This window comes from Stegostoma tigrinum, chromosome 1 (genome assembly GCF_030684315.1).
Source record: "Stegostoma tigrinum isolate sSteTig4 chromosome 1, sSteTig4.hap1, whole genome shotgun sequence".
Classification (NCBI taxonomy): Eukaryota; Metazoa; Chordata; class Chondrichthyes; order Orectolobiformes; family Stegostomatidae; genus Stegostoma; species Stegostoma tigrinum.
Window position 1 is genome coordinate 95,715,574 of NC_081354.1, and position 26,723 is coordinate 95,742,296.

Genomic DNA, 26,723 nt, shown 5'->3' on the forward strand with positions numbered 1-26,723 from the left:
TTGTAGAGAATCTTAGTAGATTATCTTTTCTTTTTGAATTTTCCATAGATTCCAGGTGAAATTATCTATCAATTGCCTTTTGACTGATTGGTTAATAATGTTTTGTTCCTCAACCAGTCGTTTCCACGGAACTACTGAGCTCCTTTTTTAATCTTAAAGTGTTGAGTGCGATTTACACATACACTTTCAACTCTCATGTTCTATGTTACCGTGTTACTTGTAGTATACAAGTTATTCTGCATTGACCATGTAGGTTCCTCTTCATAGCTGTAACTTCTGTTTCTACTACAATTGTATGATCTAATAGAATAGTAACATTCACCCTATATCAATCTCAAAGTTAAGATGACCAACGACAAACAAGGTCTATTAACCTGAATTGGATTGAATCATCAATTTTCCTGAAGAATGCTTTGGGTATCTTTTCTAATGGTGGTGATATTATCATTTTAACATATTTCTACAAACTGAGACCCACTTCTGCACTTCTTTTGGAAATGATTTAGAATCATAGCATTCTTTTGTCAAAGCTTGGAACTGTCTGTGCCTGTGAAGCATTTTTTTATTCCACAGTGTTGACACTGACAATTAGTATCTGCTGTTTAGATACAGAAAGCAAAACAAACAGTAGATCAAAGCATTTATGCCTAATCAACTCTAGCGGTCCCATTGCTATCCTGTGACTTAGGTTCTCCTTCTCCTCTCAAGATTTGTCTGAGGATATTATTAGTTTGTTTATAGCTTTGTTCAAAGTCAAATCAACTTTTTGTTGTAACAGATTTATCAAAAACTCATATATGCTTCCAACAGCAATCATGTATTTCATGAATTCTGATTTTCAAGCTCCATTATCATAGTTTGAAATTCTACAGTTTCTAAATACTGCTGTAATTCTAGTTTTAAAACTTTTGATCTTGCAGTAATTCGATGTTGCTTTTGTTCAATTTATAAGATTATTTTAAGTGCTCATTGGAACAATGTTTTATTATCCTCTTCTAATAAAACATACAATTCTCTATTATAGCAATGCTACATTATTTTAATTCTTTTAAAGCTTTATATTTAGTTAAACAACAATGTTGTGCCTCTGTACAGTTTACTATGATTCCAGCCAAATAACTATGACAAAATTAATGGTTTCTCACCTTCGCTCAGTAAAATGATGGTTGTCCTTCTTTCTGCGGCAAAGGTACAGGTTTCCCACTTTCTTGTCTTTCATGACCTCTAATATAATGTGTGTTTCTTCCACAATTTTCCAAATAAAACTCTGTGACTATAGTCTCAATAAATGTTACTGTCAAAACTGCAGTTTATACTGTTAATCTCCAGTTCTATTCAAAATTTTAAAAAATTGTTTGAACTAATCCTGCTTACTATATTGGATCTAAAGGTCTATTTGATTAACACCAACTTCACCTGAAGGAACAGCGTTCCGAAAGCTTGTGATTTCAAATAAACTTGTTGGACTATAACCTGGTGTCACATGATTTCTAACATTGATGTAGGAGGAGCCACTAGTCAGTCCTAACAACAGGAGCAGTTGACTTAATAAAATGTAGCTTACTGCATGAAGACAACAGCTACATTGCCCGGGCAGTCATAATAAATACGACTACCAAGAGCGAGGGATGACACATCTGTCGTGATCAGGATCTTTGTCTAGACTTCTTTTTCTCATCAAGACTGTAGGACATCACCAGATTGGGTGGGGCTTAATAAACTCCCCAACATTAACCCTTTCAAAACCATTACTTCATACAATAGCAAGCATTCTGGAATATCATAATGAATGCAAAGCATTGATATTCAGTGATTTATATATAATACACCGTAATAAATATTTCTTTGCTGCTGGTAGGAAATGGCTGCTACCCGTATTGTACAGAAAGTATATCCTGAAACCTCCTGAGAATAGTTAGTGCACAAAATTCAGTCCACTGTTTTATTGATGCTGTCCAGAGTACAATATTAAATGCCTTGAGAAATAACCGGATTCCCTTGTAAATTTTCACTGTATGATGCCAAAATTGTGATTGTGGATAGGTGGTACCAAATAATTAATTGAAGACAGAAAAGCAAAATACAACAAATGCTGGAATCATATGTAAGTAAGAAATTTTTAAAAACATTAAATTAAGTTTCTGTTGACCCTTTACCATCACTTATATTAGTTATTGCAATCTGTACATAAATATACATGATACAGTACCAAGTTAACCTAATTACACATAACAAGTAGCGGCAGCTATTCATTCCAATTGCTTTTGCCTACAAACTTTCTACAGGATTTTGTACTGGAACTTAGTGTACTTTGATCTTGGTGTATCTCCTACACAACATCAGGGGATTGGTGTGTGAATCACGTAAGCAAGTGCACACATTCTTAATCTGACTGAGAAAACATGAAAGAAAAGCTAACAGTCTAAACCAAAAGGGATCAGTTTTAACAGGTAGTTCAATGTCAAAACAGATACGGAAAGTTAAATCAAGAGAGAAGAAAGGCGAGATGTACGAGAAAAAAGTACGAGAGAAAATTCTCTGACAACAATTAAAATTTGAAGGAATGATACTCTACATTTTGAATTGTACTTCGAGTGAAACAGAGAAGCCCCGAATTCATGTGTGCCAGGTTCAGCACATATAGTTCAGCTAAGTACAGGTACATCGCATTATTCCACGCACTGTCTCTGGGCAGGATATCAGTGTCAAGCAAAGTCTGGAACAGCAGAGAATTTATGACAGTAGATATTCTGATTTACATACAAAATTATCAATTATGAGCAGAAGTAGGTCACTTAGCCCTACTCTGATATTCAGTATGCTCAAGATTGATCTGATTATTCCACATTACTGCCTACCCCAATAACCTTTCACCACCTTGTTTATCAAGGAGCAACCTACCTCTCTCTTAAGAACTTACAAGGACTCATCTTTTCTTTGAAGAGAAGCGCTGACAAGACTCAATGTAGTCTGAGAAAAATGTTCCCTTCTGTTTTAGTTTTTTTTAAATTCACTCACAGAATGTGGGCGCCTCTGGCTAGGCTAGCATTTATTGTCCATTCCTAATTGCCCCAAAAGCAGTTAAGAGTCAATCACATTGTTCTGGGTCTGGAGTCACATGTCAGCCAGATGGCAGATTTCCTTCCCTGAAAGGAATTAGATGGGTTTTTCCAACAATCAACAATGGATCCATAGTCGTCATTAGACTCTTAATTCCAGAATTTTACTTTATTCAAATTTCACCATCTGCTATGTCAGGATTCAAACCCAAGTCCCCAGAATGTTACGTGATCTGCTGGACTAACAATCCAATATTAATACCACCAGGCTGTTGCCTCCACCAGTAGGTGACCTCTTATGTTGCAATAGTGCCCCTTGAGTTCTTGGATCGTCTACAAGAGAAAACAACCTTTCCCCTTGTGTCTTTTCAAAAAGAGCTGCATACTCTACACTTTCCTCCTTATACGTTCACGACTGTGGCAAATTCAGCTCAAACTCCATTTACAAATTTGCTGATGCCAGCACCATGATGAGCTGGATCTCAAACAACAATGAGATAGAGTAAAGGAAAGAGATAGACAGCTCAGTGTCATGGTGTGAAGACAATTTCTCTCTCTCAGTGTCGATAAAACAAAGGAGCTGGTCATCAACTGGTGAAGAAGCAGAGTGGAGGACACACCCCATCTGTATCAATGGCGCTGAGATGGAGGTGGTCAAAAGCTTCAAGTTCCTAGGAGTAAATATCACCATCAATCTCTCCTGATCCATCCAGGGTGATGTTATAGTCAAAAGAAAAGCACACCAGCACTTCTACCTTCTCAGAAAGCTAAGGAAATTCGGCAAGTCCACAATGATTCTTATCTATTTTACATATGCACTATGAAAAGCATACTACCCGGATGCATCACAGCTTGGTATGGCAACAGCTCTATCCAAGGCCACAAGAAATTACAGACAGTTGTGAATGGAGCCCTGTCCATCATGAAAACCAGCCTTCCTTCAATTGAGATAACAAAGTGTGGAGCTGGAGGAACACAGCAGACCAAGCAGCATCTTAGGAACACAAAAGCTTTTAAGACGCTGCTTGGCCTGCTGTGTTCATCCAGTTCTACACTTTGTTATCTCGGATTCTCCAGCATCTGCAGTTCCCATTATCTCTTCCTTCAAGTGAGTCCTTCTACACTTCCCGCTGACTTGGGAAAGCAGCCAACATAATCAAAGACCCTTCCCATCCCAGTTATACTTTCTTCCACTCTCTTCCATCGGGCAGAGGATAGAAAAGTGTGAAAACACATACCGACAGATTGAAGAGCAATTGCTTCCTCACTATAGTCAAACTCATGAGCAAGTCTTTCACATATTAAAGTTGATCTTTTTGCACACTCTGCAGCTGTAACAGTACATTCTGCATTCTGTTCTAGTACCCTCATGTAGTACAATTTGTCTGGTTAGCATACAAAAATAATACTTTTCACTGTGACAATAATAAATCAAATCAAGTTCTCTCAATCTGAAATTTTTCAATTACATTGTCGCCTACTCTTACTCTTCCAAACTACAGCAGATGCAAATCTCATAACAAAACCTTTCCTCATTGGATAGCTCATCTATTTCATATACTAGTCTGGTAAACCTTCTCTGAGCTATTTCCTATGAATTTCAATCTTTCCTGAAACAAGGAGTCCAACACTTACAGTACTCCAGACATAGTCTCACCAATGTCCAGTATGACTGAAGCATAACATCCTTACTCTTATATTCAGTTCTCCTTGCAGTTAATGATAAACATTAAACTGTACGGGTGGTCACTGGATGGTATTACTAATGTGCTAATTGAAGAATGAGCACTGTTAACCTTACCATTATTTCTATCTTTAAATCCAGACCACTGTGTCATTGCTCAATAGCTCTTTGTCAGTTAAGCAGAGAAATATTTTACTCTGACAAATAGAAACTTCACACTGACAGAACTGTATCTGTAAAATTTTGTATCAGACATAAACTATTGGAAAAATGCAAGGGGATGACATACAGATGATAGCTGCCTAAATTTGTCATTTTCTGCAGTATTAAATGGCTTCAGTAAATATTCAGTCTAAAGGACCAATATACAGAAATTAAACATTTTCTGGGAGACAGCACAGATGCTAATAAATAATGCTGGGGTTGATAGCATTAGAATCTGCTATCTGAGCAGTGACACACTTGTTTTATGATAGACTGAAGTTATACCCCACATACTAAGTCTGGAGTGATAGAAGGCTTTTGATAAATCATCCAACAGCATTCAACTATAATGCATTTTGGAACGAGAATGGGACTAATATGTAATACTTCACATTGATGCAAAGTGATTTTGTACATTAGCCTGCAAGTGGAAGTGTAACTGTAGCTTAAGGTGAACTTGATTCGCTATTAATAGGATCACCTTTCTGTCCTTGTTTATTAACAAAGCTGTTATCACCACAAACTGCCTGTCTCAGCAAGTTTATCAACTTATTTTTTCTTACAGGTTGAAACAGTACCTCTGAAAGAGAGTTGACCTTTTGTGCTCTGCACTCACCTTTCAGGACTTCATCAAAATGACTGTCCAGAAAGTTCTCATTTGACTTCATCTACAGATCTTGTTGGCATATTTTTGAGCATTTATACACTAGGTCAGAAAGCATCTCTCATACATTATTAATTTCTTTCTAACAATGAACTGAACCTGTGACTAAAAATGAAAATTACAAAGAAAATAAACAACTTTGAAAAAATGGTTCCATGTTTCACAATTACCAAGCATATCAATGAGCTTTTGCATTCGGTTGCCTAGGCATTCTGTGTAAACCCACAAACATCCCACGAATTCCCTTTCCCTCACCATTGAATGCATCTCTGGTGAAGTGTGCTAGGTACCCCATTGTTACAATTGTGTTGCTGGCCTTGGTGTTATTTTGTAGAGGAATTACATCTCCCAAGGAGGCCGTGCCAGTATTGGGTACAGTGTTGTGCCAGAGGCCTCAGGCAGCTCGATCACACTCCATACATGGGCTGCCAATGAAGCCAGGGCAGTTAATATATTTATATTCCACCAATCTGAGAGGCAGGGCTGCAGCGGAACAAGAGGCAGAAATCTGATGCCATGATACCTAGTCTACATTCTTGATATGACATTGAATTTTCTATTATATTGAATCTAATGTTGGGCACTCTGATGAGAGGGTTGTAGAGGCAGGCTGGTTGGATAGACTCTGTGCCTTGCTTGTTGCAAACTGCTGAGGGGATATGCTGTTTGATACAATCTGCCAGTCTTTGGATTACCTTTGTATAGTGCTGCCATCACACCCGCACGGAAATTCACGTACTCATTTTTATCCGTGTGACTGACGAAAAGCTTTGGCAACATGGGTCATTATTTCAGCAATACTAAAGTACCACCATCCACAAAGAGGTTCAACTTCAATGAATACTAGACGTCAACATCATGGGATCTTGACGGGAGCAAATTGCTCCATTTCCTACAACAACTATTATCCTCCAAAAAGTGTCCAATTGACGGAACAGCCTGGAGACATCCAGAGGTTGCAACATACACTAAATAAATGAAAGTCTTTCTTTAATTTCCATCGATAGTGAAATGGTTTTGTCAACATGAAAATGGATGGTCTGGAAGAAATAAAGAGAAAGATATTACATTCATTTGCAAAGTCCACACACAGCAGCAACTGGTAGGAGATGTGGAACAGACGGGTGGTTGCTGAGGTGAGAATAGGCAGAAAATCAATGATAAGCAACATTAGGAGAGATGGAGTTGCTACTTGATAGCAACTGATGACATTGTGGACTTGAGAGAATGTTAGAGCAAGCCTAGAGGATAGCTCTGTGATTATTCAGGCTGGATAGTGTCAGGAGAACAGAAAGTGAGACAAATACCAGATGTTAAGAGAAAGAGACAGGTGGGGTGAGGGAGAGAGACACAGAGAGAGACAGAGAGATACTGCTTTGAGTAAAGGGGAGATGACTACTGCAGCATTAACTCCAGCATAGCAAAAATGGTTCTCTGCTTAAAAGAGATGGAAAGAATCCTAGAGAAAGCCTCATTAGGGCTTGCCCTGAAAGGTAGGGAGATGGGAGCCTGTTGGAATATCAAGAGGGTTTTGAATTACATCTACAAGACTAACAGAATATGATGTAACTTATGCATTATCTTTTATTCTTTTAGGGAGTGTGGGCATCGCTTTCTAAGTCAAGATTTATTGCCCATCCTGAAGTGTCCTCGAGGTCGTGGTGGTGAGGTGCCTTCTTGAGCTGCTGCATTTCACCCATTCCAAGTTCAAAAGGGAGTTCATCAGGATTTTGATTCAGTGACAGTGAAGGGGTAACAATACAGTTCTAAATCAAGATAGTGTTTAGCTTGAACAGGAACTTGTAGGTGGTGGAGATTAGACCATAAGACCGTAGGACACAGGAGCAGGAATTAAGCCACTTAGCCCATCTAGTCTGCTCCATCTTTCAAGTGTGGGTGTTATGTTCCTCAATCACATTCTCCTGCCTTCTTCCCACAACCTTTGCTGCCTTTAACCATCAAAACCTATCTATTTCTGTCTTAAGTATACACAATGACCTGGCCACCATAGCCTTCTGTGATAATGAATTCCATACAGTCACCACTCTCTGGCTGAAGAAATTTCTCCTCATCTCCATTTTAAAGGGTCTTCCCTTTACTCGAAGGCTGTGGCCTCAGGTCTGAGTATCTCTTGTTAATGGAAACATCTTCCAAACGTCCACTTTATCCAGGCCTTTCAGTATTATTTAAGTTTCAATTAGATCCTTCTAAACTCCATCAAGTATAGATCCAGAGTCCTCAAAATGTTCCCCATATGCTAAGCCTTTCATTCCTGGGATCATTCTCGTTAACCTCCTCTGGACTCAAGCCAGAGCCTGTACATCCTTTCTGAGATATGGGCCCAAAATTTCTCATAATATTCTAAATATGGTCCGACCTGAGCATTATAAAGCCTCAGGTATACATTCTTGCTTTTATATATATTCTAATCCTCTTGAAATAAATGCCAACATTGTATTTGCCTACCAAGTCAAACCTGCAAGTTAACATTAAGAGAATTCTGGATTAGGGCTGACAGATTTCATGCATCTCGTGGTCTTGTACCTCTAGGTGATACAGGCCATGCATGTGTAAGTTGCTGTCAATGGAGTTATGACGAGTATTGTGCTGCATTTAGCACATAGTGTTGTTACCAAGAGTCAGAGATGACAGAGTAAATGCTGCAATTGATCAATAGGGTATCAATCAAGTAGGTTGTTATGCAAGACAATTTGAATTTCTTCAGTAGTGTTGGAGCCACATAGCAGCCTTGGTCCAAACATGGGCAAAAGAGTTGTATTCAGGAGGTGAAGCGAGAGTGGCTACCCTGGGAATATTGACTGAAAGTGGCATGGAAGAGCCTGGCTAAATTAAAATCAATGAAAATCAGGGGGAGAACTCAATGACTGGAATCATACCTAGCACAAAGGAAAGTAGTTATGGTTGATACAGTTAAATCACCTTAGTTTCAGGTCATTGTTGGAGGTGTTCTTCAGGGAAATGTTCTAGGTCCAACCATGGTCAGCAGTGAACGCCCTGGCAAAATAAATAAGTTCTCCAAAGATTGTACAAACTTTCAGTACAATTCATAGCTAGTGAAACAGTGAATGTCCCCTTGCACCGATAAGATTCTAGTTTTGGCTGATAAGTGGCAGCAGACATTCACACCATGGAAGTACTGGACAAAGACCATCTCCAACATGTGAACATCCAGCTACTTGCCCTTGATGTTAAATTTTGGAACAAGGCCCCACACCACCCCTCATCCCCCACCACCACCTTCAAAATTCATGGAGTCACCACTGACTGGATACACAACTGGACTAGCCATAAAAATACCGTGCCATCTACACAGTAATTCTACTGTGACTAAATCAGCTCATGACTTCCCAAAACCTATACACCATTTGCAAAACATGAGTCAGGACAGATGGATTTCTCTCCTCTTACGTGGATGAGAACAGCTCAAAAAACACTTCAATCATCACCTACTCGAATATTAGTGCACGATGTCAACAGTAAGTACCACCTGCAAGGTGCTTACCAAAGCTTTCTGGATAGTAAACCCTGAACCACAACCTCTGCCACAAAGTACAAAGATAGTAGGTGAAAGGGAAACCACAACTTTTATATCTCATTCCTGATCTGGATCTACAACATCATTCATATCAACACTGGATTAAAATCTTGGAAATAATACGCTTCCATCCCCAACCCACTAACCTCAAACAGCACTGTGAGTATCTTCACTAGACAGACTGCAACATTTCAAAAAGGCAGCTCACCACAACTTCTCAAAAGCAAGTAACTATGGACATTAAATGCTGGGATTGCTAGCAACACCTACATATACCAAAAATAACCCAAGGCAGAACATTCCCAGGTTTTCATACATCTAGTGCCTAAAAGTTGAAATTCATGTCCAAGTTTCAAATATCAAAGCACACTTTGTTAGTGACAGTTTGATCACAGAATATGAGAGACAACAGGCACTAACAATACCTCTCGGCTTTCTTGAAATAAAATGGAAACAACAGGTGAGATAGAATGAATCTATGTGCTAAACTACACATTAGTTTAAACTAAATATTAAACTAAACTAAACATCACAATATCATTCAATGTCATGGACTGAAAGGAAATAGTTGAATTTTTCTATAAAACTTAGAAGTGTCACACAAGGTTACAGCTTGTGAAATTACATTCCATGTTGTCAGAAAGAAGATTGTGGCCTCTAGATATAATCACAGTGGAAGCTAGTTTCATTGAAAGCAGCAGGATCTTTGTAAAACACCTGTTAGAATGTTCTCGTAAATTGTGACAAAGATAAATGAATTCCCTTTAATTGCAGCACTGAGTGGCAGCAACAATACTAACACCTCCTGTAAAATCTCATGCAGTCAGCTACAGAAGGTATCAATGGCAGTTTTATAGGGAACCTGTCAACACTCTCAACAGCTCGAGCATTTCATAGTAAACCACACATGGAGACAGTTGTAGATATAACACAGCGTGGACCTGGAGGAACACAGCAGGCCAGGCAGCAGCAGAGGAGCAGGAAAGTTGATGTTTTGGGTTGGGACCCTTCTTCAGAAATGGGCTATCTGGGGTTGCAAGTGTTAAGCACCATATACTATGTTGATGCCACATGGAACTGTGGGCAAAACAGCATAGAACTCAAAGGAGTGAGGCCCAAGGTTTAAGATCTTTCTTAAAGTCTTCACGACAAATGTCTGTCACATCAATGCAATCTGTAGCTGCTCGCGAACAATCCATAAACTTTAAGATCACAAAGTGTGGGGCTGGATGAACACAGCAGGCCAAGCAGCATCGTAGGAGCACAAAAGCTGATGTTTCAGGCCTAGACCCTTCACCAGAAAAGGGGGATGGGGAGAGGATTCGGAAATAAATAAGGAGAGAAGGGGAGGCGGACTGAAGATGGATAGAGGAGAAGATAGGTGGAGAGGAGAGTCTGGGTGGGGAGGTAGGGAGGGAGTAGGTCAGTCCGGAGAGGTCAAGGGGGCGGGATGAGGTTAGTAGGGAGGAAATAAAGGTGCTGCTTGAGGTGGGACGAGGGGATAGGTGAGAGGAAGAACAGGTGAGGCAGGCGGGGACGAGCTGGGCTGGTTTAGGGATGCAGTGGGGGGAGGGGAGATTTTGAAGCTGGTGAAATCCACATTGATACCATTAGGCTACAGGATTCCCAAGTGGAATATGAGTTGCTGTTCCTGCAACCTACGGGTGACATCGTTATGGCACTGCAGGAGGCCCAGGATGGACATGTCGTCTAAGGAATGGGAGGGGGAGTTAAAATATTTCGCGACGGGGACGTGCAGTTGTTTATTGCGAACCGAGCGTAGGTGTTCTGCAAAGTGGTCCCCAAGCCTCCGTTTGGTTTCCCCAATGTAGAGGTAGCCACACCGGGTACAGCGGATACAGTATACCACATTGGCAGATGTGCAGGTGAACCTCTGCTCGATGTGGAAGGTCATGTTGAGGCCTGGGATAGGGGTGAGGGAGGTGGTGTGGGAGCAAGTGTAGCATTTCTTGCGGTTGCAGGGGAAAGTGCTGGTTGGGTCTACGGGACAGGAAGAAGCGGAGGGTCTGTAGGCTATCTGCATGGGGAATGCAGGTATATAGTGTCCCGTAGACCCGACCAGGCCCCCTCCACCAACCCCCTCATCCGCCTAGCCGAACTTGTCCTCACCCTCAACAACTTCTCTCAACAATTACTCCCACTTACTACAGACAAAGGGGGTGACCATGGGTAAAAACATGGGCCCAAGCTATGCCTGTCTCTTTGTAGGTTACATGGAGCAGTTGCTCTTTCGCACCTACACCGGCCCTAAACCCCACCTTTTCCTCCGTTACATTGATGACTGTATCGGCGCCGCCTCATGCTCCCAAGAGGAGCTTGAACAGTTCATCCACTTCACCAACACCTTCCAGCCCAACCTCCAGATTACCTACACCATCTCCAACACATCCTTCACCTTCCTGGACCTTTCTGTCTCTATCTCAGGCAACCACCGACAAACCGATATCCATTTTAAGCCCACCGACTCCCACAGTTACCTGGAATACACCTCCTCCCACCCACCTTCGTGCAAAATTTCCATCCTATATTCCCAATTCCTTTGCCTCTGCTGCATCTGCTCCCAGGATGAGGCATTCCACTCCTGCACATCCCAGATGTCCTCGTTCTTCAAGGACCACAACTTCCCCCCCCGCAGAGGTCGAGAACGCCCTGAACCGTGTCTCCCACATTTCCCACATCGCATCCCTCCCACCGTGCCCCCGCAATAACTGCCAAAAGAGAATCCCCCTCATCCTCACATACCACCCCACCAACCTCCAGATGCAACGCATCATCCTCCGACACTTCCGCCATCTACATTCTGACCCTACCACTAAAGACATTTTTCCAACCCCACCCTTGTGCGCCTTCCGGAGAGACCACTCTCTCCATGACTCCCTTGTCTGCTCCACACTCCCCTCCAACCCCACCACACCCGGCACTTTCCCTTGACCTGTCCGTCCTCCCTGGACTGACCTATCCCCTCCCTACTTCCCCACCCATACTCTCCTCTCCATCTATCTTCTCCTCTATCCATCTTCAGTCTGCTTCCCCCCTCTCCCTATTTAATTCAGAACCCTCTCCCCATCCCCCTCTCCGATGAAGGGCCTCGGCCTGAAACATCAGCTTTTGTGCTCCTGAGATGCTGCTTGGCCTGCTGTGTTCATCCAGCTTCACACTTTGTTATCTTGGATTCTCCAGCATCTGCAGTTCCCATTATCTCTAATCAATAAACTTTATCTTGTTACCTTCAAGAGGGAGGAGAGAAATTTAAAAGACATTTGGATAAGTATATGAATAGGAAAGGTTTGGAGCGATGGGCCAGGAGCAGACAGGTAGGACTAGTTTAGTTTGGGACTATGTTTAGAATGGACTAGTTGGAACAAAGGATCTGTCTCCATGCTGTGTGACCCTATGACTCTTCTAGATATAGAAAGAAGTGGATCACCTCTACCACACTAGATGAAGCAGGCCCCTGTAGTTTCCTATATTTAAAGAGAGTGGTGGCACAACTTTCAGCCTGAGCAACAGCTCACATGTTATAGTGAGATGGCATGTCCATACAAGTAGATTTCAGTCAGAAAGATGAATAAAAAGAGTGTACGAAAAGGCAGATTTTTAAGGACAGTCCTACCTGAGAGAACAATAAACAAAGTGATCTGCAAAGTTTTACAGAAGACTTCCAAAGCTCAGTAACTAGATAACTGAAAGGATGGCCACCATGAAATGTTCAAGGGATCAGAATTGGATTACAGCTAGTTTGTGAGGTTGTAGAAGATTCTAGAGACAGGAGGAGCAAGATGAGGGAGATTGATGAAGTAAATATGGTAATTTTAAAAATCAAGGTATTGCTTAAGTAAAAGTTAATACTGGTCATGAGCCACATACCTGGTTCTTCAGTGGGCTTGATGCAAGTTAGGGTAATAACGTTAATACAGTTTCTCATGATCACAAAGAGGATAGAATCTCAACAAGAAAAGAGAGCTAGAAATGTTTCAGACTTATAAGGTCTAAAGGTAACAAAAGCAAAGTGATTCAAGAACAACTGAGCTGAAGCAGGGAAACGTTGTATTACAAGCAGTGTTTACTCAAAGGGCAAAACAAATTGAGCAGGAGCAGGCACAGGTAAGAACATTTGATGTTCTTAAAATTACATAGAAACTTGCCCATGTGCAAGTTAAAAGAATATATTTCTCTCTAATCCATAATACACCCTACTGAGAGTTTGTATGGTAATGAGAGGTCAGCAACCAAAGCGTTACACAGACAGAGATTACAGGAACTGCAGACGCTGGAGAATCTGAGATAACAAGGTGTGGAGCTGGATGACCACTGCAGGAAAGCTGACGTTGCGGGCCTAGACCCTTCATCAGAAAACCAGATGAAGGGTCTACGCCCGAAATGTCAGCTTTCCTGCTCTTAAGATGCTGCTTGGCCTGCTGTGTTCATCCAGCTCGACACCTTGTCACCCCCTTACACAGACACATGTGCTGTGTGCTTAAGGCAACTGTTGACAGATTTTGATACCAGCTAATATTACCAAATGAATAGAACTCATGACGAAACCGCTTTTAGATTGAGCAAATCTCCTTGCCAATTGCTCAAAGTAAGCTGTTTCATAACGGCAGGAGTGGTTATACATTCTAGATTATTTATTGATGTATTTTGTCAGTATAAAAGGGTCCCCATGCAGGTTGCAAAGTATAAGCATCAGGTGCAGGCCACAGCTACAACACTGAAAGGCTTTCTCTTCGAGAACTTAAAAATATGTTTTTGCTTATCTTCATGTATTTTGACTCTTAGGTCTTCACTTTCCAAGAAGCTCTTTGCATATTTATTTTGTCTTTGCTGTTGCATGTTTTATAGGGCCTATTTCATGCCTGTGCTTCTAGAGACTGTGGTTTCAGTGGCTACCATCTAAATCTGTACCATGAAGATAACTTACGGCATGCTTTTCTCTCTTTTTACTTTTCCTACAGAAGCAAATGTGGATATTTAAGATGACTCGTACAAGAAGCAAACTGCTCGATGAACTTGTTTTGGCTTCACACCGAGCAATGCTGCTTGGGCATGTCGGAAAAGATTTGTTCCTGCAATATTTCTTCATCAGGGACACAGTGACAAAGTTGTGTCATTTTCGTCAGCCTAACATTTCAGACACGATTCATGATAGGGACTGCTCTGCCTTTGGCTGTGAAGTTGATAGACAGATTTAAACTCCTATGCCACTGGATCATTCCGACCATCTTCAAGGGATACTTACATTAAAATCGATCTACAGCTTAGCAATGCAGGTGAGAAAATAAGTTGTTAAGAAGGGCCACTTTTCCAGGATAATCCTTGTACAAAAGAAATAGAAGTCTCATGAAGGATATGGCACTTTTTAAAAAAAAAGTGGTTTTTCTGCTCCCTCTCCTGGAGTAGGAGGCATCATTGATGGCTGGCATTACATTGTTCAGATCCCTATGCTACAACCTTTATGAACAGCATAATCTATCATTACATTAAACTGATGAAATGGACAATATCATGAATGTGAATACCACATTACTGAATTACTTCATTTCTGGCACTTCCAGCCTTATTTGAAAGAGGAATGGGACTGGGAAAATGGCTCTTAGATGACAAAGGATATTTTATAAAATTTGATACAGCTATAAACTCAAGAAAATAACACAGGGCTATCATGAGATAAACACAGTTAGTCTGTAGAATGTGTCATTATTACGTTGCGACAGAAGTTTGAATATTTCAATAAATCTAATAACAGGGAATTACAGCACCAATCTTAAAGTAAATTGTATTCAATGAAAGACTTCTTGCAAAAGAGAAAGGTCTTGCTTTCCTGAAAATAGTTCAACATCAATGAAAAAACATGCAGGTAATGACAAACAGTGAAATAGCAATAATAAGTTCCAAGCGCAGATTCTAATTGTGTCCTGGAGAACAAACCAATTCTTCTTGAAATTCATTTGTTGCCATGGAAGCAACTTGAAGAGATTAGATATGACTCTATACTTTTAAAATACATAAGAATAATAGAAGGAAACGTCATTTTCACAAAACATGGACTCTAAGAAACCTGAAGAAGATCCACAACAAATAACTATCCAGCTTTCGTGTCATTACATCCTCTCATCTGTGAAGATGATGACAACAATTTACAAATCTTATCTGACTTGACGTGACAAGCAATAAAAGGAGTAGATCAATAACTGAATTAAATTATGTCTTTTCTGTCAGTTGTTTTCCAGTCATTTAGTCTTCTTCATGAAAGGTATTAATTTTTTTTGTTGGGGGGGTGCGGGGTAATGGGAGACATTGGGTGGAGGTAAAGTTGTTCGAGTCTGGCTATCCCTGCACTGCTCTGTATGTATAGTGATTAATTTTCCAAACATGAAACCAGGACAATAATTATCTCATCAGAAATTCACTTAGGATCACTTTTAACAGAGATCCCTAGATAACGATGAGGACGCTAAAACTGGTTCGTCATATTTCACCCTAATACATGAGCATTGAAGAAAAACTGTATTTCTGTGACTGCAACCCAAAACATAAACTAATTTGACTTATATCAGAGACAACAGCTGAAACATATCACACAGCTACTCACAGCATAAGCTCACTGAAACATTCACACAGACAGGAAAATAGGTTGAGGCAGGGGTTATAATAATGATGGAGGCCCTGTCAGTCATTGTGAAAATAATAATGCAGGCTTAAAATCAGAAGTCTTGCCCCAAACATGAACCTAGGCCTACCATTTTCATAGGGACAATAATGGGGGGAGATGGTATTTTGTTTATGTTTTGTAGGGGCAGCTGTTCATGTAGGTCTGCCACCTTCTCCACTCAAATGTGGTTGTTGTGATCCTCATGTGAGAAATGCCAAGTGCATGGATTTGACCAGGTAGGAACAGGTCTGAATATTGTGTGTTTCTTTGGATAGCAGGGCACCATCTACAGTTGTAATGTGCCTTTAGCCAAGGAGTGGTCAGGGATCATTTGGGATGGTTAGAAGTAGTTATCGATATGCATAAATGTGGATAGACTCATTGAAACTGTGAAGCTCGCTGAGGCTGTCAAAAGGGTGAAGAATAACTGTCAAAAGTAGCTGTCAAGGCGTTTAAAATTTTGCTGTATCAATCTTTGAGAAACTGCATCCAGAGCGTTAAACAATTCATTGCTTGCTACTTCATGTTTCTGTTAACAGATGCTTCCATTACGAGCTCAGAGTTGAAAGTCCAATTTCACAATCTTCCATTATTACAATAAGGTATCCATGATTTCATTGTTTGACAGCTTCGTGTGAATATCGACCCTTGAAGTGATACTGTGAATTTCAATGCTTTTTCTAAGGATTACATGCTTGAATGAAACATTTGTGGTCATAAAGGTCTATGTAACTGAAAGAATGTAAATATATTGCAAGTGTTTTTATCAGTGAGACTGCCTTCACAGAATTAAAGAATTGTTGTTAGGTAGAAGGACAGTCAGCCCATCATATCAGCAGCACATCTCCAAATGAGTATTTCAAACGACTACTGCTATTCTCTTGCTTTCACTCGGCAACCCTACACACTGTTACTTGAAAAGGAATCATTTAATTCGCCTTGAATGCCTTGATGTAACCTACCTCCATCAGACTCTCTGCCAGTGTATTCCAGATCCTAATCTTGTTTTGTGGAAGAAAAGTTGTTGATCATTTTATTTTTGCTTCTTTTACTAATCATTTTAATACTACACCCACTCATTTGCAACCTGTTCACAAGTAAGAAAGGTTAATTTCGCTGTCCGGACCCTCAGAACTTGTTCGATCTTACATCCTCACACCTTTCTCTTCTGCAAGGACAATCCCAGTTTCTCCATTACATCTCCATAACTGAAATTCTTCATTTCTGTAATCAATCTCAAATATCTTCTGTGCACTCTCTAATGCGTTCATATCCTTTCTGAGGTTTGGCGCCCAGAAATGGATCCAATACTTCAGTTGAGCTGAACTAGTGACTTGATGTGGAGATGCCAGTGTTGGACTGGGGTGGATAAAAGCCAAAATCGCATGCAACTAGGTCCAACAGGTTTATTTGAAATGACGAACTTTCGGACTGCAGCCCCTTTGTCGGGTTCAGGGAGAGGAGAGCACACAGACACAGAGTTTACAGGCAGAGAGATCAAAGGATCATACAACTAGTGAGAGTGGACAGAATGGTTGACTGACTGCCTCCTGTTGAATCTTTAATCATTCATACATGCCTGCATTCTAGAAATTGCAGAAGCAGGATATGGCCCATCCCCCTTTTCTGATGAAGGGTCTAGGCCTGAAACGTCAGCTTTTGTGCTCCTAAGATGCTGCTTGGCCTGTTGTGTTCATCCAGCCCCACACTTTGTTATCTTTTACATGCAGAACTCTTGTTAGTTTCAATTGATTATGATGCAAATTCCAGAATCTGTTTCAAGTCACTGCCCCGAGATAATTAAAGATTTCATCAGTGTCTGCCTAAATTTTTAAGACTTCAAACTGGCAGAGTGATAAGAATATAAAATCAGTGATACCTTAGATCAGACACTGAACTGTAGCTGTGAGGCCTTGTCCAGAGTCTGTCTCAGAGTTTTAACCTGCAATCACGCTGGTTTTGTTCAAAAACAGGAGTTTATAAAATACCACACTGACTGATTGTTACTACCAAGTGTGTGTTTCTTGAACAAAATAGAATGTATCTGCAAATGAACAAACATCCTGGATGAAACGATTCACCCTTCAGTGAGTGTGCGTGCGTGTGCATGTGCATGTGCGCATGTGCTTGTGCATACGCAGTATATGCATGAGTGAGTGTTTGTGTGAGAGTATACATACATGTGTTTTTTGCAGTGGCACGTTAGAACTGGCTATTGATGAGTTCAGCATCATATTCCATTCTTCGGAGGGTGTCCTTCAAAACCTTCAGGTATCTGTCGTGTTCCTGTTTATCTGAGCAGATCCTGTGTACGGTAGGGCTTGTCCGTAGGGGATAACATTTTTAGTGTGTTTAGAAGCTCGACAAGTGCTGCATTGTGAGGTTATCTGTAGTCTTGAGGTGAAGTGAGGTACTGAGGTGTCCTTCCTTGATGGAGATGCGTGTGCCCAAGAATGAGACTGATTCTGAAGAGTAGTCCATGGTAAGGCTGACGGTGGGATGAAACTTGTTGCTATCATTATGTATAGAGATAGTAGGAACTGCAGTGTAGTGCTGGAGAGTGTGAGACAAGGTGTAGAGCCGAATAAACACAGCAGGCCAAGGAGCATCAGAGGAGCAGGAAAGCTGACATTTCGGGTTGGACCCTTCTTCAGATATCACTATGTAGTTGTTTCAGTGATTCCTTGCCATAAGTCCAAAGGAAGAATATGTCATAAATGTATCTGGTGTATAATGTTGGTTGGTGGTTCTGCGCAGCAAAGAAGTCTTGTTCGAACTTGTGAATGAAAATGTTGGCATGTTGGATGCAAATTTGGTCCTCACGGCTGTTTCATATGAGTGGATGAAGAACTGGTTGTTGAAGGTGAAGACTTTGTGTACCTATTGACAAAAGCTTGGATAATTTATGTTTACTAACTGCTTTCTCAATCTGTCCTGCAATTATTAACGATTGATGTGAATAAAATCCAAGGTCCCTCTGCACCTGCACTCCCCTGTACTCTAGAATGAAAGAATTTTACAGAACAGAAGGAGGCCACTGCCTCATCGTGACTGTTGCACCTCAGAAAAGAGCTAACCAGATCGCTCCATTCTCCGTCTAACATTAAATTGATCACTTTTAGATATACATCCAGCTCTCTTTTCAAACCTCACATTGACCATTACTCTCTTTCCTACCACTCAGTCATTTTTTTAAGAATCCTTTTTTGTTAAAAGCAATATCTGCAATTGATATTTGGTACATTGGATTATATTTGTCACGGGCTGGCACAATATCAGCATATGTGCTACAAAGGGCCATAGGCGTGTGTTAAGGGCATAGATTAGAATGGGTAGGATGAAGGATTCTGGGGTGTGCTGCCTGGCTTATATCAGGATGGAAGGTATGGTTGGTTATAAATGTAGTTAGGGACATGAGGTTACATGGACTGAAATGGGCAGGCATAAACAGCATGTGAAGGTGAGGTGAGATGGAGTGGCAACTGCAGGGAAGCTTTATATTTTGTTTTACTTCTAAACTTCATTACACTGCTGGAATACTGGGGCAGGTCTTAACTACAATCCAGCACTGTACCCCGTGGCAGCCTCTGTGCTCAGAATCACAGAAACGTTATGGCACAGAAGGAGGCCATTCAGCCTATTGTACCTATACCTCCTGTTCCTTTGGACTCCACGACTCCGAGAGAACCCAGTCACTCCAGAATTAAAATTCCCAATTCAAGGGCCCCTTGTGCTTGATTGGGTTGACAGAGGCAAAATCTGCCCCAACAGTGTGCTCCTTATGCCCAGCTGAAAAGCCAGGCTGTAAAGTTAACTTTTCACTGTTTTAAAGATCAAAACATGGTGGGTATTAAACATTTCATAGTTTAATTGCAATTCAAGGTAGTCAATGTGATTTTGCAACTTCACCAGTTCATCAGAAAGAGCCACCATGTCCTCTGCAGATTGCATTAGGGAATGACAATTTCTATACATACCAATCAGCCATTACAGGATAGAACAAACTACAGCATGGCTTGCATTCTATAAAACTAGTGAGTCCAAATGTATCAGTGATAATGGGAACTGCAGATGCTGGAGAATCCAAGATAAAAAAAGGTGAGGCTGGATGAGCACAGCAGGCCCAGCAGCATCTCAGGAGCACAAAAGCTGACGTTTCGGGCCTAGACCCTTCATCAGAGAGGGGGATGGGGTGAGGGTTCTGGAATAAATAGGGAGGGAGGGGGAGGCGGACAGAAGATGGAGAGAAAAGAAGATAGATGGAGAGGAGAGTATCGGTGGGGAGGTAGGGAGGGGATAGGTCAGTCCAGGGAAGACGGACAGGTCAAGAAGGTGGGATGAGGTTAGTAGGTAGGAGATGGAGGTGCGGCTTGGGGTGGGAGGAAGGGATGGGTGGGAGGAAGAAGAGGTTAGGGAGGCAGAGACAGGTTGGACTGGTTTTGGGATGCAGTGGGGGGAGGGGAAGAGCTGGGCTGGTTGTGTGGTGCAGTGAGGGGAGGGGACGAGCTGGGCTGGTTTTGGGATGCGGTGGGGGAAGGGGAGATTTTGAAGCTGGTGAAGTCCACATTGATACCATTGGGCTGCAGGGTTCCCAAGCGGAATATGAGTTGCTGTTCCTGCAATCTTCGGGTGGCATCATTGTGGCACTGCAGGAGGCCCATGATGGACATGTCATCTAAAGAATGGGAGGGGGAGTGGAAATGGTTTGCGACTGGGAGGTGCAGTTGTTTATTGTGAACCGAGCGGAGGTGTTCTGCAAAGCGGTTCCCAAGCCTCCGCTTGGTTTCCCCAATGTAGAGGAAGCCACACCGGGTACAGTGGATGCAGTATACCACATTGGCAGATGTGCAGGTGAACCTCTGCTTAATGTGGAAAGTCATCTTGGGGCCTGGGATAGGGGTGAGGGAGGAGGTGGTGGGGCAAGTGTAGCATTCCCTGCGGTTGCAGGGGAAGGTGCTGGGTGTGGTGGGGTTGGAGGGCAGTGTGGAGCGAACAAGGGAGTCACGGAGAGAGTGGTCTCTCCGGAATGCAGACAGGGTTGGGGGATGAAAAAATATCTTGGGTGGTGGGGTCAGATTGTAGATGGCGGAAGTGTCGGAGGATGATGCGTTGTATCCGGAGGTTGGTGGGGTGGTGTGTGAGAACGAGGGGTATCCTATTTGGGCGGTTGTGGCGGGGGCGGGGTGTGAGGGATGTGTTGCGGGAAATGCGGGAGACGCGGTCAAGGGCGTTCTCGACCACTGTGGGGGGCAAGTTGCGGTCCTTGAAGAACTTGGACATCTGGGATGTGTGGGAGTGGAATGCCTCATCGTGGGAGGCGGAGGAATTGGGAATAGGGGATGGAAGTTTTGCAGGAGGGTGGGTGGGAGGAGGTGTATTCTAGGTAGCTGTGGGAGTCGGTGGGCTTGAAATGGACATCAGTTACAAGCTGGTTGCCTGAGATGTAGGCTGAGAGATCCAGGAAGGTGAGGGATGTGCTGGAGATGGCCCAGGTGAACTGAAGGTTGGGGTGGAAGGTGTTGGTGAAGTGGATGAACTGTTCGAGCTCCTCTGGGGAGCAAGAGGCGGCGCCGATACAGTCATCAATGTACCGGAGGAAGAGGTGGGGTTTGGGGCCTGTGTAGGTGAGGAAGAGGGACTGTTCCACGTAACCTACAAAGAGGCAGGCATAGCTGGGGCCCATGCGGGTGCGCATGGCCACCCCCTTAGTCTGTAAATCCCGCATGGGCCCCAGCTATGCCTGCCTCTTTTTAGGTTACGTGGAACAGTCCCTCTTCCGCACCTACACAGGCCCCAAACCCCACCTCTTCCTCCGGTACATTGATGACTGTATCGGCGCCGCCTCTTGCTCCCCAGAGGAGCTCGAACAGTTCATCCACTTCACCAGCACCTTCCACCCCAACCTTCAGTTCACTTGGGCCATCTCCAGCACATCCCTCACCTTCCTGGATCTCTCAGTCTACATCTCAGGCAACCAGCTTGTAACTGATGTCCATTTCAAGCCCACCGACTCCCACAGCTACCTAGAATACACCTCCTCCCACCCACAATCCTGCAAAACTTCCATCCCCTATTCCCAATTCCTCCGCCTCCACTGCATCTGCTCCCAGGATGAGGCATTCCACTCCCACACATCCCAGATGTCCAAGTTCTTCAAGGACCGCAACTTGCCCCCCACAGTGGTCGAGAACGCCCTTGACCGCGTCTCCCGCATTTCCCGCAACACATCCCTCACACCCCGCCCCCGCCACAACCGCCCAAATAGGATACCCCTCGTTCTCACACACCACCCCACCAACCTCCGGATACAACGCATCATCCTCCGACACTTCCGCCATCTACAATGAGACCCCACCACCCAAGACATTTTTCCATCCCCACCCTTGTCTGTTTTCCGGAGACACCACTCTCTCCGTGACTCCCTTGTTCGCTCCACACTGCCCTCCAACCCCACCACACCCGGCACCTTCCCCTGCAACCGCAGGAAATGCTACACTTGCCCCCACACCTCCTCCCTCACCCCTTTCCCAGGCCCCAAGATGACTTTCCACATTAAGCAGAGGTTCACCTGCACATCTGCCAATGTGGTATACTGCATCCACTGTACCCGGTGTGGCTTCCTCTACATTGGGGAAACCAAGCTTGGGGACCGCTTTGCAGAACACCTCCGCTCGGTTCACAATAAACAACTGCACCTCCCAGTCGCAAACCATTTCCACTCCCCCTCCCATTCTTTAGATGACATGGCCATCATGGGCCTCCTGCAGTGCCACAATGATGCCACCCGAAGGTTGCAGGAACAGCAACTCATATTCCGCTTGGGAACCCTGCGGCCCAATGGTATCAATGTAGACTTCACCAGCTTCAAAATCTCCCCTTCCTCCACCGCATCCCAAAACCAGCCCAGCTCGTCCCCTCCCCCCACTGCATCCCAAAACCAGTCCAACCTGCTTCCCTAACCTGTTCTTCCTCTCACCCATCCCTTCCTTCCACCACCAAGCCGCACCTCCATCTCCTACCTACTAACCTCATCCAACCTCCTTGACCTGTCCGCCTTCCCTGGACTGACCTATCCCCTCCCTACCACCCCACCTATACTCTCTTCTCCACCTATCTTCTTTTCTCTCAATCTTCGATCTGCCTCCCCCTCTCTCCCTATTTATTCCAGAACCCTCACCCCATCCCCCTCTCTGATGAAGGGTCTAGGCCCAAAACGTCAGCTTTTGTGCTCCTGAGATGCTGCTGGGCCTGCTGTGCTCATCCAGCCTCACATTTTATTATCTCGAGTCCAAATGTACTTATCTTTGCTTATCTGATCAACATCTGTTGGCTCACTGTACAAATACACAGGCAAGATGGGATCAGGAAGAACAGTATACCAATGGTGTCTGCAAAAGCAGGAGGAGGAAACAGGAAGAGGGGAGATTCAGCAACAGAATATTTACATTTTATTTCACCACAACCTGCATGTGAGTATAATTATTCAGGAATAGTGCCAGAGGGCAAAATTTCATTTTGACACCATTAATCATAATATTAACATCTCAGTCACAAACTGCATTTGTTCAAGTATCATCCCAATTATAGCACAAGCAGAAATCATTTGCCTGATCAAACCAATGTTGATGTTAGCTTCCTGACGTTCAGTCATACTGGCTTACATTGTCCCAGTATGAAGCAATTGAGCTACTTGCTGAAATGCAGATATCATTACATAACAAAATGTAACCTACCTTCTTTCAATCTTTTCTCAATTATGGTTTTTGTAGTGTTCATTGCCTTGTAGAGGAAACCACACAAAAAGCTGGACTGTGAGTTATTAGAAAGGACGCCAGCTTTAGACAGTGCATCAATCTTCGGGAGTACTATGGATAAACAACAAATAAACAATGTTCACAATGGACTCAAAGCAGGACTGAGTTCTCAAAGTGTGCTTCCAAATGTAATGCATTTTTAACCTTTATTAAATGTTTGTGACATATAAAGTAGGGGCAGGTCATTATTGGTCCTGTACTCAGCAACAGAATCAAAGTTACAACTTGTATTAACCTACAGCTAGTATTTATAATGGTGTTTAATTCAAACATTTTACCCATTTTTAAGTTTGAACAAGTTATGTGCAAATGTTTCTATCCTGATGACAGAGCTTTGTTTTGGGTTATCAAAGCTCCCTGACTCACAGGGATTGCTGAATCTTCTCACCCCAATCTTAGTGAACCTTCTCTTATCGACCATCCAAGTGTATGCATCGGAGCGTAATTTGACAGGGTGAGTTTTCTAAGTACAAACATGATGGTGTGCATTAAGCAGCTCAAAAACAGTGAGTGATTATTGTTAACCACCACAGTTGTATTATTTTCATAGATTATTGGCTATTATTATCACATATTGCAAAAGGTGAAAAGATGTTTGAAGCAACCCAGCAACATGTCAATTTTTTTTTGTAAAAGTCACTATCAGGAGCTGACGACTCTCCAGTGATCAAGATCAGTTTTGTACAAGGGAATGCCACTTTGTCCTCAGCGCATCACACATTTGTTAATAGAAACAATCAATTCTCCAGCAAACAGTGTTTAAGTCTGAAAACAGCCCAATTGACAGCCTAGAGACCTGCTACACAAGGTCACTGCCAATGTTAGATTGAGTCAGCAGAGAGATAGTAGAAGTCTCCCAATTGCAATGGGGTTGAGGACATAGTGTGTGGGTGCAGGAAAGCAAAAGATGATTGGGGTAGAACAGAAACGATTGGAGAATTGCAATGGGTTTATTTAAGTTTGAAGGCGCCCCCTGTTCTTGGAAACATAGTTTAAAGAACAGTTACAATGGACTCAAAACGCTAATTCAGTTTCTCTCTCCACAGATGCTTCTCGACTTGAGTTTCTCCATTTTTTTCTGTTTTACTTTCAGGGTTCCAGTTTTTGTAGCATTTTGGATTTTATGGAAAGGTACTTGCTTCATGATTTTGTTTTAAGCTGCTGAGTTTTCCAGGCACAGACAACCCAAGTACATGCTGTTAAAAATAGAATAACAATTAAAATTAATGAGACAAACCAATTTCCCATGAGTCAGTTTGGCTGACTGTCATTATCATTGTCCTGCCTCCATTCGAACGGGAAGTGGGCAGATTCGAGATTTATTGGTTTGTGTTTCTGATATATTTGTTTTTCCCCTCTAAGTAGCTGTGACCCACTCATTTTTGGGAGTCAAAATTCAACCCTTAGTTTCTTGGTAGGTCGATAAATCACTACCTTTCTCTTTCAAAAGATGAAAACTTGCAATTTAGAAAATTTTATATCATCTATTAGAAGAAATATCCGGCTTCATCTACCTACATCTTAGAAATATTTAAATGTGTTCAAATGTGTTTAATTAATTCATTAAGAATTACCTGACCAAATACAGGCAGTCTACAGGCTGCTAATGGGTTCCATTCGGCAGTGCATTTGCATGGTGATTTGAATGCAAGTCAGAACAGAAAGCAGGATAACGTAAAGCAGCCATTCATAAATCGAGAAAATGACTGTATGTCAGATCTTTCACATTTTAATCTTGTACAGGATTGTGTTCTTAAATAACTGCATTTGGAAATTGGATGTTTGTAAATCAGGGACCCCTGAATGCACAAAATCAACTTCACAGCTGGCACGACAAAATATATGTTCACTCTCAAAGTACAGACCATTCTGGTTGCAGGCCACAAACAAAGTTTTACCTGAGAGTTTATTATGGAACAGAAACTCCATTTGTAATCGTTGGCCAGCTTTCTGTGCCAACAGGTAAGGGGTACAATAAGTAGGTTCTCCTGTTGCACACATGACATCTGCCCCACTGAAAACAAGAGTCATAGTCTCCAAGATATCCTGTGTCACAACGGCTTGACATAAAGCCTGTATGTGTAAATACAAAGATGGAAACATAATAGCAATGAGTGGAATGGCATAAATACAAGATTAAGTTAAAAATTACAGCTAGTTCATCTTGATATGTGAATATACATCATCCTTCAATCAGAGCTTTCAGCACAACATACATAATGCTGTGCAAAGGAACATCTGCAATTTTAAGGCTTCTTGTGTCAGAAGTTAATTTAATCTCACATAAGTGATTTAAACCAGGGCATTATCCAATTTCTGTTACGACCATATCATCCACTATGAGCAGAAAATGCTGTAAACCCTGCCAGTCAATGGCCATGGAGAGGACACATAAGCTACACTTTTAATATGTAGGCTTTTCTTCAATACTAAAGAGATCTGGACGGACATATTAAGACTTTGGCCTATACCGTCTCCAACTACAATATCCCTATCACCCTTCTCTAGTCTGTCTGCATAACATTTTTATTGAATTCCACTCTGTTTAAATTAAAAAGGTGACAATGTTGGAATCCATATCAAGCCCAAATATGCCTATCTGCTTGAAAAGGCACATTAAAATATTCTGTCTGGTTCTAGAGAACTCAGATTTTGCTTTGCATGGATTTATGGGTGTGTGGGTGCTGCTTCTTGATAACATTCTGCTTTTATTTCCTAATCTGCTTCATGTATTTCAGCTTTCAATAACCTGTGCCTGCAGCATGAAATTTTCTCTTCTCCCCACACGTCACTGTGCAAATGTTAAGTAGAGGCTTTTTTTTGGATCTTAAATATGATGAATGTGAATTTCTGAAAAAAAAATGGTAATAATTCTACAAATTGAGAGTTTTCTTAGTCAACTTAATAAAATTAACTGTGTGGTCTGGTAAAAGTTAATATATTATAATAAAGCAAACAGAAAAGATTTTTTAAAAAATCAGCTCAGGCTACGCAATATTTAGACTACTTGACTATCTGTTTTTGTATCAGTTTTTTTAATTATTCATGGTATGAAGTCATTACTGG

General features: G+C 42.1%; 1 protein-coding gene across 5 annotated transcripts in view; it reads right to left on the reverse strand.

Annotated features, from left to right (window-relative positions):
- Window positions 1-26,723, reverse strand: part of arap2 (ArfGAP with RhoGAP domain, ankyrin repeat and PH domain 2) — a 326,408-nt gene that overhangs the window by 132,365 nt on the left and 167,320 nt on the right. For all 5 annotated transcript variants that reach the window (XM_059647100.1, XM_059647094.1, XM_059647098.1 and 2 more), the window contains 2 exons: window positions 25,556-25,730; window positions 23,577-23,708 (listed from right to left, as the gene is read on the reverse strand). In XM_059647100.1, coding sequence (XP_059503083.1) covers window positions 23,577-23,708; window positions 25,556-25,730 — 307 coding nt within the window. The remainder of the gene's footprint in view (window positions 1-23,576; window positions 23,709-25,555; window positions 25,731-26,723) is intronic.